The 12029-nt window shown below is 50.2% G+C and overlaps 1 protein-coding gene and 1 long non-coding RNA gene across 3 annotated transcripts; one reads left to right on the top strand and one right to left on the bottom strand.

The window, feature by feature from the left end:
* Nucleotides 1-95: 95 nt before the first annotated feature.
* On the bottom strand, nt 96-11997 carry TOP3A (DNA topoisomerase III alpha). Of its 2 annotated transcripts, none has more exons than XM_071443817.1 (20): nt 11855-11997; nt 10945-11190; nt 9529-9588; nt 8909-8982; nt 8205-8280; nt 7570-7678; nt 6987-7130; nt 6318-6488; nt 6005-6105; nt 5797-5871; nt 5600-5682; nt 5273-5480; nt 4925-5110; nt 4626-4755; nt 4175-4288; nt 3930-4095; nt 3378-3521; nt 2977-3099; nt 2008-2732; nt 96-979 (listed from the first exon to the last, which is right to left on the bottom strand). In XM_071443817.1, exons 2-20 carry the CDS (start codon nt 11122-11124, stop codon nt 801-803), a joined length of 3048 nt encoding a protein of 1015 aa, XP_071299918.1. In that variant the 5' UTR covers nt 11125-11190; nt 11855-11997; the 3' UTR covers nt 96-800. The 2 variants fall into 2 exon arrangements, with proteins under 2 accessions (XP_071299918.1, XP_071299917.1); XM_071443816.1 differs by lacking the exon at nt 11855-11997 and adding an exon at nt 11697-11834.
* LOC139597993 (uncharacterized) lies at nt 7715-9874 on the top strand. Its single transcript, XR_011681786.1, has 3 exons — nt 7715-8124; nt 8389-8524; nt 9674-9874. It is a non-coding gene; the product is annotated as an uncharacterized lncRNA (long non-coding RNA).
* Nucleotides 11998-12029: the final 32 nt, after the last annotated feature.

The raw sequence follows: 12029 nt of genomic DNA, 5'->3' as shown, positions 1-12029 counted from the left end.
AGAGCAAGATTTGGCTGGATGCTTTTACAGTAAAAGCTTCACTATTTGATGTAGGAAGAAATAATTAGGGAAAGCTTAGGTGTCACTGCATCAAATTTAAAATTTAAATAATATTTTAATAAGAAACTCATTAGTTTGACAAAAATAACTTTCATCAGCTAGCAGCATCACAAAGGCATGTCTCAAAGTTTGAGGAAGAACTTGCCTTCAAATTCAGGAACCATCTAAAATGAGGGCTTTTCCTGAGCACTGCAGCTGAGCTCCTCCCAGGGCAAGCACCAGATCCAGCTCCTCTGCACCTGACCCTCCTTCACTGGCAGGGACAACCCAGGTAAGGGTGACAAAAAAGGGGAATGTTGCTCAGGTAACATCAGCTGAGAAGGGAACTTAAATTCCACACTGTGGAAAGGCAGGGACTGAGCAGAGCTTGGCAGCCCTGGTGTCTGTCCTGATCCAGCTCTTCCCTGCATGGAGAGGCCAGGAACAACACCAGGATGGTGCAGGGGGATGATGCAGTGCACTTTTCTCCACAGACTCAGCTTCCAAGTGCTTCCTTGAAATGTCCAGACCTTCCCAAACTGCTCAGCAGAAGAGCAGCTGGAAACAAAACCTGGTAGAGGAACCACTTTTCCAAGCTGGTTGAACCCTTGCTGAAACAAATGGCATCCCTTGGCAGGAGCAGCCTGCAACCAGCCCCTCCAAAAAACACTCAAGGGATTTGTCCCCAAAGCCCAGTTCCCTGTGGCTCCTGCAGAGTTCACATTTGTGGTCCTTGCAGGCTCTCAGAGCCCCATCCCAGCTCAGTGGTTCTGAGGACAGGTTTTCCTCGTGTGCCCAGGCTGGTGGCAAATGCTGCAGGTCCGTGGCTTCTTGGCAGCAGATGCTGAGGAGAGATTGCCTGGTCTCTTGGCCTTGCTTCCCAACCCTCTGGAGTATCCATTGCTGCCAAAGTGGTTCAAAGAGTCATCTCCAGAAGGGCCTAGAGATAAACAACTTGAATTTAAGGATCTTTGAAAACATAAATAGGTGAGAAACACAAGGTAAGTTCAAAATAGCAGATCAAAGATTCTCAGATTATTCCTGAACCTGCATTTGCTTCAGACTTATCTGAACAGTGAAATGTTACCCATTTGTCTTGCAGCATTAGAGACATGTGGGAACAGCACAGGGGAAGCTGATCTGCCTGCTTGCATGCTCTGCTCTTCAGCTGAAGCAGAAACAAAACATGGCAGAGAAGAACTTGGGGTCTAAGTAGTTTTGAAAGTTTGATTTTGCCCCTTCAGGCTCAAATGTCTGAGGAGGAGGAGGATCTCTCTCAGACCACATCTCCCCCTCTCTACCTGGTCCCATTTTTTTTAGTTCTCTCTCTTTTGCACCCTTGTTTTGTCATTATTTTTCTTTTCAGCATCTTTCCACACAGTTTCATCTCTGATCAAAGCTCCAGACTGACTTGCCCTTTCCCTGTACTCCCAAACTAGGGCAGAGGGAGCAGCACAGTTTCCCTGGCATGCCAGGTGGGTTTGAATGTCTCCAGAGAGGGACACACTATCACCTCCCTGGACAGCTGTTGCAGACCTCTGCCACCTCTAATGTAAAGAAGTTCTTCCTCATGTTGAGGTCAAACTTCTTGTGTTTTGGTTTCTGGCTGTTGCTCCTCATCCTGTCACTGGGCACCACCAAAAAAAAAAGCCTGGCACCATCCTTCCCTGAGATATTTACAAGCATTAATGAAATCCCCTCTCAGTCTTTTCTTCTCCAGACTAAACAGGCCCAGCTCCCTCAGCCAGAGAGATGCTTCAGACCCCCCACCACCTTTGTGGCCTCCCCTGGACCCTCTCTAGCATCTCCTTGTTCTGTTCAGCTGAAGAACAGCCTGCAGCCCTGCAGTGTGCCCTCAGACTCCCCACCATCTCTGTGGTCTCCCCTGGACCCTCTCCAGCATCTCCTTGTTCTGTTGATCTGAAGAGCAGCCTGCAGCCCTGCAGTGTGCCCCCAGCCCGGCCGTACCTGGTGCCACGTTCTCATCTGCCCACTGGAAGAATCCACACTGCTGCTCCCGGGGCTTGGGGCAGGTGTGGAACTGCCTCCCCTTGTTGGGGCCGTCCTTCTGCACGGTGCGCGTCACCGCGGGCTGCTCACACCTGCACACCGTGCCACCACTGCCACCACTGTCCCAGCTGCTGCTTCCCAGGGGCTCCCTGCCTGCCCCTGGCCGCTGGAATCCTGCTGGGGTTCTTGCAGCAGCGGGCTGGAGCGGCGTGGAGCTGCCTCTGTCCTGTGGCTGCTCGTCAGCCCAGAGGAAGAAGTTGCAGGTGCTGGAGCTGCACTTGTAGAACTGGCGGCCCTTGTTGGGGCCGTCCTTGCGCACGGTCAGCAGCAGCGCCTCGCTCCCACAGTTGCACACCACAGCATTGCCATCGTCTGCAGCAGCTGGAGGAGCAGCTGGAGGAGCAGCCCTGGGGGTCCTGGAGGAGTTGATGGAGAGCAGGTGTCCCCGTGCCACGTTTGAGGTCCCCCTGGCTTGCCTGGTCTCACTGCTGGATCTGTTCAGGGAGTGGTTGGCCTGCAGGTGATGCCCGGGTTGGGGGGTGGATGATGCAGGTTGGGATGATCTGTGCAAGTACTTGAGGTCCAAAAGCTCTTTCAGCATCTCATCACAGCCTCCAATGCAGCCAACGAACTCCAGGGGCATCACAGGGGGAACGCTGCCCTTCTTGAATTTAAACTTCAGTCTGCAAGGAAAGGAAGAGTCAAAGTCTGCCAGTCTCTCATCAACAGACCTCAATTTATACTTGGACTTATATTTATTGTTTTGATTCTGCTATATGGAGGCCAGTTTCCCCAACCCCTCTTCTTTCCATCCCTAAGCAAAGTGCTACTCCAGCTTTCCAAGACTGGAATGGAAAATGGTTGCCCAGCCTAGCCCATGGAAGTCTCTGCCCCAATGTCCAACAAGGGATAACTGGCATGACCTACCTGTGAACTGGATGGGGTTTACACACATCACAGATGCTCTCGTCCCTGGTCACATCCACCACGAAATCAGGGAACCAGACTGCAGTTTTACAGGCTGGATAGCCCATGCAGCTGAGGTAGAACCTGCCGAGGGACAAGGGCACTGGATGAGGAAGAGGCAAACTCAAGACAGTTTGGGATCAATTCTTGTATCTTCTCAGCCATCAGAAATTGTCAAAACTGCAAATTTTCAGGGTAAATACCTACTTGAGAAGAGATTCAGCTGAGTCCACACAGCTCATGTAGCTGGTGGAGTCAGCAAGCTGCAGCCCAAGGTTTCCAAGCTTTTACCAAAGGGGGTAAATGGAAGCCTGGAGAGACACAAACCAACACAGGAGGCTACAAGAGGGAAGGTCACCCACCCGCCATTCTTCCTGGTCTTCAGGACCATGTCACTGTTGCACTGGGGACATTTCCGAACAGAAAGGGGCGTTGCTGGGTACACCTCATCCTGCTCTGGAACTTCTGCAGCTTCTCCCAGATACTGAGCCAGGGCCTGGTCTAACCTGTAAAGAAAGGAGCAGAGCATCCTGTGTGTCTCTGCAAAGTGCTGCAGTGACTCAGAGCCTGCTGCCCCCCACACAGCCCCTCTGAGCTCCTCCATGAGCACACTGACTCAGCACCACACTTCTGGAACAGGAAAGGTGTGGGTACAACATCAGAGGTCAGTGCATGTTGCTATCCCCAAATTTAATCTTAACTGCTCATCCTGGTTTAAACCCTTGGCTAGGAGGAACTCCTGACAGCATGCCAGGCTTTGAGTCATCCTTTCCCACACAAATACCACAACACAGGGGGCAGAGCTCCAGGGAAAGAGTGTGACAGAATCCCCCACCCCAGACTGAGACCCAGAAGAGCAGCCAGCACCTCCCAGCAAAACAAACCAAAAGGAAGAAGGCAAAGACAGTACTCACTTGTTGGCTCTGGCCACAGCTTCAATGAAGACCTTCTTGTACTTCTGGACCTGCTGCTGCAACACTACAGATTTGTCTTTCTTCCCCTCACAGATCAGTTTTAGATCAGCCTCCAGTTCAGCTCGAAGGTCAGGCTTGGACATCTCATAGCCCATGGAATCATAGCCTGAGGAATATGTGGAATGGTAAGTGAAAGGAAGGAGCCAGTAAGGCCTCTGCCACCTTTGTGAGGGCCCTCCCCTCACCTTCCACCAGCCCCATGCCCAGCTGGCCGGGCAGGAAGCGCTGATCTGCCGTCAGCCCCACGTACATCCGCGTCTTGATCGTCTCGATGTGCTCGGCGTGGGTGGCATCAGTCCCTGGAAGCAGAGAGATGTCAGCCAAACCAGGAGCCAAGAAGTGATTTCCCCCGTGCCCAGGAACAAGGACACAACCTATGGTGAGGAGCAGCACTGCCCTTGTGCCCCACTGGCACTGAGGTCAGTAAGGTGCTGGTGGCACACCCTGAACCCAAAATTTCCCACCTCCCTGGGTACTGGAGGCACTCTGCAGGCTCCTGAGGATATTTGGACTTTGCCCTTTATATCCCTTTTTTCTGCACATTTAAGTAATTTCTTATCTGCAGCAACATTTGGAGAATTCCCTGGGGAGAATTCCCTCTGCCAAGAGCAAGAGGCCACGCTGCCCAGTACTGACCAATGCCATGTTTTTCCATGAGAGCAATGAGATCTGCTTCTGTGAGGAGCAGGGGAGGACTGGTTTCCCCATCCACCATCTCCACCGTGGTGGGCTGAAAGCGAGACCCTTTCTGATACAGTGGGATAACCTGGAGAGAAGGAGAGTCTCTTTGAAACTGCTTCCTGGTCCACTCACTCAGGACAAGGGCTCTGAGTCAAACAGCCAGAAATGGTCAAAAGATGTTGTGCAGAGAGGTCTGAAGTTGGCAGTGACGTGCTACTTTAGCCTCTGCCACTTATGTTACTCAAGGGGATTACCTTATCACTCCACTTGTCATAAGGATACACTTCCAGGTAATTTCTGGCCAGGATCATGAGTCCCTGAGCAATGAATTGCTCGTTGGCAATGTCAATCTCCACGGTTGTTTCCTGTCCTTTGGCATCTTGAGAGCAGCAAGCCAAGAAGTGGCGCACGATGAACTCGTAGAGTCTCTGCTCGTTGCCCTGAGATCAAACAGTGAGAAGGGTGAGTGTCCTCCCAGGTTAGCAAGACATCACCAAATCAGTGGGATCTCGGGTGAGGATTTTGTGCTAATGACCACGTTAAGATTTTATCTTTATTTATCAAGCAACACAACCCATCCAGTTCCCTGTGGTTACACCCACCTGCAGGTTGCTGGCATATTTTGTGGGGTGAATGGGAGGGTGAGCCTGATCAGATTTGTTTCCACTCCGAGGGGTTGGCCCACCCTCATCCAAAATCCTCTGTGCAAACCCTCCCCAGTTTGGGTCCTGTGTTTGCTGCTCTACCAAGGCAGACAGGTTCAGCTCCTTGGGGAAAATGTTGGTCTCAGTTCGAGGGTAACTAATGAACCTTAGGAAGAAAGGCAGGAGAGCATTTTGAGAGTTGCTCCAAGATGCTTCCCATTTCAAACAAAAGGCCATTTAGTTTTAGAAGAATTAAGTTTACCAAGCCAAGTCTTGCTTTCTTACCCTTTAGTATAGAGTTTTTCTGCTATTGTCATTGTTTCCTTTGCATTTATTTTCAGTTTGCGGGAAGCCAATTTTTCCAGTTCCTGCATTGGGAAGAGCCAGAAAACCCAAAAGTATTAGTGGATAATTCAAAGCAGTGAGTAAAACATCTGTTCAAAGCTCTTTTCAGAGAAACCCTACCCAGAGTTCAAACATACCACAGTGTCCAGAGGCAGGGGCCTCCATTTGCTCTTTGGCTTGCTCACAACATCAACAACAGTCGCTACCGGATCCTAAACAGAGTAAGCAAAACCCACATATCCTTCAGGAGTTTACACAAACTGTTCTTAAAAAGTCTTGAGCAAGACAGATACAGGGAATGTTTGGCTGAATCTGGATTATGCAACTATTTACAAGCTTTCCTACCTCCATACACATCTGGTAAAGGACCAGGCACGCCGTGTGATTGAAGAGACGGTTCCTCTTCCAGTTGAAGACCACGTTGCCGTCCTCATGGTCGTGGGTCACTGTGATGGACAACAGAGCTGGCTGATGCAGGAGCCACCAAATGGAAATACCACAAAGGAGCTTGGAAACCTTCCAGCTCTGCTCAGTGCTCATGGCAGAGGAAGAGGAAATTATCTCTGGAGCATTTTTGTGTCAGTTGCTCCAATGTTTTTCCTTTTTATCCACATCAAACCCTCGAAGAGGGAGCCCAGGACTGTTTCCCCAAACATACCTTTAATTTTGTAGAAGGCTTCAGGAACAAAAGCCTGGATGGCTTTAAAGCGTTCAACTACAAATCCCAGTGTGGGGAACTGGCAGCTGCCATAGCTGATCAGCTGATCTGCTAAAATATCAGGGAAGATCTTCCGCAGCCTCAGAGTCTGGAATCTGGTGAAGGCAGCACCTGAGGGAACAAAATGGGCACCACACTGAATATAACAATGCTGAGTGATAATCACAGTACTGCAGATCTTTTTAATATTCTGAGTATTAATTTTACTCTGTTTAATACTCAGTTGAAGAAGCCTGTCAGTGCTGCATGAGCTATAAATTTAATATTTGCTTTAAGGAGAAATTTCCTCTTTTCAGGAGGAATCTCTTCACAGAAGAGGCTTTTAAACATTGGAATGGACTCCCCAGGGAGGTGGTGGAGTCACCATCCCTGGAGATGTTCAAGAAACAGCTGGATGTGGCATTCAGTGCTCTAGGCTGGTTTACAAGGAGGGTATCAGTCACAGATTGGATTTGATCTTGGGAGTTGATGATTTTTTGATTCAAAGAGCACACTGCCAGTAAAACATAACATGTGTTTTAATCACACCTGATCTAAAAATCAGTTTCAAGAGACTACAGAGGGCATTTCTGCCTTGAGTTGAGGTTCCAGTAAGAGACGTTTACGTGCCTATCCTGAGGTCCAGCTCCTGCCTGACATCCACGGCGTCGCTGGTTCTCTGGTCGGGCTGGGTGAGGTTCTCACAGGCTGCCCTGACAGCGTGAGGGGTGATCTCGGAGAACCGCGCCCGGAAAACCTGCAGGCTTGGCTTTACTGCAGACACACACACAAGAGAAATCACAGGGACTCCATCACCAACAGAGAGGAGCAACTGATAAACAGTGACAAAGAACACAAAACCATCCCTTTTTGGAGTAAGTTTAATTCCCTGTGTCTGACTTGATGTATTTTAACCAGTATTATGTCTTCAGGGGGTTTTAGCACTCTGAAGACAGGAATTTGAAACAATATTTTGGATGTTTTCTATAAAATTCGGAACTCATCACCCTGCTCTGAGTCAGAGTGCTTAAGAGAGTGTGCTGTCAACTGATTCTACAGCATCCAACAGCTGGTTGCATTTCTGGCCTATCACAGCCACATTTTTAGAATTAGCCAGCATTTAACCTGGACACACTAGAATTGAGAATTTGCCTTTGCTAAAGGAGTTGTTGAACCATTAATGGAAGTCAGAGTCATGGAGATCTCTACACACCAGCTCTGCACACGTGGATGATCTCAAAGCCAATGTTCTCTCCCTCTCGATCGCAGTCAGTCCAGATCACCAGGGCTTGGCACTGCTGGATTTCTCGTTCAAGGGTTCTCTGAGAGGAGAAAAACAACACAGGGGAGAACATTCCAGGCCACTTGCTCTGTCATTTCATTTCAGAATGACTCACTGAACACCAAATGCAATGTGTATCCATGGAGATGGGTTGTTGCAATAACATTTTGTAATTGTGTGTCTCGGGAGATCAGGCAGCTTTTAAAAGAATTGAGTCATTTATTTACATCTAATTCTATTAAAAAGTTTGGCTTGGAGCAGGTTGTACCACAATCTGTTTTCTAAAAATGTCTTTTTCTGTAGAACTGAGACACAATCATCAATTCCACCTTGTTGGAAAAAAACATTTCTATTTTTAGCTGTTCCTTCACTGCACTACTTGTACATGAACAAGAGTTTCAGTGCCACAAATGAACAGCATATACAGTCCTAGGAAATGGATGAGGAATCTCCTAAACTGCAGAAATTTGGATGTTAAGGGCAAAGGTAAGATCATCCTTCTGTCTGGGACAAGATTTGTTGAGCCAACCCCTGAGCTCAGTTTCAAAGTGTTAACCATGATGTACCTTGATATCCAGGTAATTTTCAGGGCAAAACTTCTCAATTTCAGCATCAAAAAGAGCTAAAGGGTTGCAGCTATGCCTGGAAAACAGAGGAGAAATGTGTGTGTGCATCACATAAACTAAAACACTATTTGTGAGACACTACTTGGTGCTCCCTAAATACTGGCATTAATGTATTTTATTACAGGCCTTGTTTCAGACAACAGAAATGAAATGCTGAGTAACTTTTCAAAGCAACAGAGTGAAAAACCAGCCAGAGAAAACAGCAAATCTGGAGGGCAACAAGCAGCTTGTCCTATCTGAAGGCCAGAATACAAAAGGAGGTAAGGCAGAGAAAGCACCTTGCTTCCCAGAACAGCTCATAGCTGAACAAAGAACACAAAACCATCCCATTTTGGAGGGTGTTTAATTCCCTGTGCCTGCCTTGATGTATTTTAACCAGTATTATGTCTTCAGGGGGTTTTAGCACTCTGAAGACAGGAATTTGAAACAATATTTTGGCTATTTTCTATAAAATTTGGTACTCGTCACCCTGCTCTGAGTCAGAGTCTCTCCCTGCCCCTTTGTCTTTGAGCCTGCAGTTTCAAGGATGAGAACAGGAGGTGACAGGCCCCTCCTGTGAGGGCCAGGAGGTGACAAATCCTTCCTGTGAGGGCCAGGAGGTGACAGAGCCCTTCCCCTCCCTGCCAGGGCCACGAGGTACCAACCATTTGCGAAATGGCATGATAAAATCATGAGCCAGTAAATGTCCTGACACGGATGTCATCACCATGGTAACGTTCTGCAAGAGGCACAGAGAGGAAATTAGTGCCCATCACTCACCAGAAACCACCTCCAGCCCAAAATCTCCCTTTAGTTCTCAGTTTAAATGATTAGGGACACCTTTCTCCTGTTAATCCCAGAATGGTTTGGGTTGGGAGGGACCTTAAAGCCCATCCAGTGCCACCCCTGCCACGGCAGGGACACCTTCCACTGTCCCAGGCTGCTCCAAGCCCCATCCAACCTGGCCTGGAGCACTTCCAGGGATGGAGCAACCAAAACTAATACATCATAACAAGCTCTATCCATGGCCTCATCCTCAATTTCTGTAGGAAGGTCCCAATTCTAAACAGCAACGTATTTTTGACTGACATAAAACCAGAAAGTTAAAAGATTTAGAGCAACCAAACAGGTGGTGGAGCAAAGAAAATAACATCTGACTTTTTCTCATCTTTGGGCAGAACAACCCCATGGCTGGAGCTGTGTTTTGTAACTCCTGACAAATGGCTTTTATTAATTAGTATTTGTACTTCATTAATCCAGCAGCAGATGGAGAGAAAACTCTTACCTGGCCAAACATCTGGTAGTCATATTCATAGATTTTGTTGAACTTGGAAAACCCTTCTCGCTGGAAGGAAAAGGAGAAATCCTGAGTTTCTGGCTTTTAACAGGACACAAATTCTGAATTTCTTTTTAAATTAATTTTTTAACAGGAAACAAATCCATCCTGCCCCACTTTGTCCACACTGGGATGGAGCACAAGAGGCACATGGCAAAGGAAAACCAGCTACTGGAGCTAATGGGAATTGCAGCAAGGGGATGGAAATCTCCTCTATCATTTATGGAGACACTGAAATGGTGATTTCCAAGGTAAGAGGATTTTAAACCATTCCTGTAGGTGGTGCCAGGGTTATCTCTCCATGAATAATGAGGAACTGATTTATTTAATGGGGCTGGCCACTTTTTAGAAACTCCTGTCTTGTTCCAAGTGACAAACAGTGTCCCCAAGGCTACCTCCCACCTAACTGGGACTCATGGAAGTTTCTAGACTGTGTATTTGCTACTTTTTTTTACAGAAGCAGGATGATTGATGTCTTGATTGGGACTGTCAGCATCCAGGTTCTCAATGACACCTTTTATTCAAATAAAGGAGGTTAGGGCCACGTGGGGGTCAGCCTCTTTTCCCAGCTGACAAGGTGAGAGGGAACAGCCTCAGGCTGTTCCAGGGAAGGTTTAGGCTGGACATCAGGAAGAATTTTTTCATGGAAAGGGTTATCAAGCATTGCAAGTGCCCAGGGAAGTGGTGGAGTCACCACCCCTGGAGGTGTTCAAGGAACAGCTGGATGTGGCACTCAGTGCTCTGGTCTGGGTGCGAAGGTGGGGTCATGGGTTGGATTCAATAATCTCAGAGGTCTTTTTCAACCTCTCATTCTGGTCTAGTAGCAACTTAGTTTGGAAATTCCTTAGTTTGGAAACAGGAAGTGATTATGCAAACTGTTAGCACAGCAGCAGAGAGTAGAAATAATTGAATTTTTCTTCAAACCACAGCCTGTTTTTGCTTTATTTGGTGACCTCCAGTAAACCCCTGACACTGCTGATGCTGCAGAAGTGGTGCTTTTAGACAGGGAAATGCATGCCAATGGATGGTGGCAGTTTCTGAAGCCCTTGGCATGCACTGCTAATCCAGGCAGGACCCAGGGAGCCCTCACCATGGGAAGGCAGAGGGAGCTGTGTCCCTCTCTGCTTAACCCACAAGGACCTGAGACTCCCAAATACATTTGGGCAAGTGATGTTTGTCCACAGAACATTCTTGTACCCTCGTGTGTTCAGGGACAAAACCAGTGCCAAGTGTGCCATGTGCTGATGTGGAGTGGCCATGCCAAGCTCTGCCAGGAGTGCTGGGGCTGCCATACACAACACAAACCCGCCCCACCCCTGTCTCTGTGCCCCAGGGGGCAGCACGATGTGGCTGGGCCGTTCCTACCCGCCGCATCCTCCTGTTGGAGAGCAGCTCGGCGATGCCTCGGGCCGCATCGTTCTTCTCGGCCACGCACAGCACCCTGCGGATCCTCTGCAGCGCCAGCTCCTCCGGGGCCCGCGAGAAGCAGCGCCAGGGCTGGGGCAGCATCCTGGCCCTGCGGAACAGCCGCGCCGACAGGTTCATCACAGGAGGTGAGGCCAGGGCATGCTGCTGCTGCTGCTGCTGCTGCTCCGCGTCCCGGGGACGGTGCTGCGGGGATGGAGAGACGGCCGGGGTCACCGTTCGGCCACCCCGGGAGGCTCGGGGCAGCCCCTCGGGGATGGAGAAGGTGTCCCCAAGGGCAGCCCGCCCTGCAGGCACAGCTGTCGGGGATACCGCAGCCCGTCCCTCGGCACTCTCCTGCCCGGCTGGGGCTGCCCTCTCCCCCATAGCCGGACAGCGCACCCCCCTCGTCACCCCCGATTCCCCTGGGGCTGTCCCTTACCCAGGGCAGCGCAGTCCCCTCGTCACCCCAGTTCCCCCTTTCTGCTCTCCCTTACCGGGGGCAGCGCAGTCCCCTCACCACCCCCGATCCCCCTCGGGCTCTCCCTTACCAAGGCAGCGCAGCCCCTTCGCCACCCCGATCCCCCTGTGGGCTGTCCCTTATCAAGGATAGTGCAGTCCCCTCATCAGCCCTGATCCCCCCATGGGCTGTCCCTTAACGGGGTAGCGCAGTCCCCTCATCACTCCCGATCCCCCCTTGGGCTGTCCCTTACCCGGGCCAGCGCAGCCCTCTCGCCCGCCTGGGGCTGTCCCTTACCGGGGACAGCGCAGCCCCCTCGCCACCCTAATCCCCCTCGGGCTGTCCCTTACCCGGGGCAGACCTTTCCCTTTCCCCTTCCTTTCGCCCTTTTCTCTCCCGTTCCCCCCTCACCTCCCAGACCTCCCGCGCTCCGCTGTCGCTCCCCCTCTCCGTCACGTCCTGCCGTAAAGCGCAGCCGCGGCGGCGGCACGGAACTACAACTCCCGAGATGCTCCGCAGCGCCCCTCCCGCCGCCGCTCCCCCTCGGTTTTCCTCCTTTCCCGCCACCGCTGGGCGCGTCCCACGG

This window comes from Agelaius tricolor, unplaced genomic scaffold (assembly GCF_023055355.1).
Source record: "Agelaius tricolor isolate 1412-34295 unplaced genomic scaffold, bAgeTri1.0.p SCAF_19, whole genome shotgun sequence".
Classification (NCBI taxonomy): Eukaryota; Metazoa; Chordata; class Aves; order Passeriformes; family Icteridae; genus Agelaius; species Agelaius tricolor.
The sequence above is the reverse complement of the archived record's forward strand: the minus strand, read 5'-3'. Positions and strand labels throughout refer to the sequence as shown.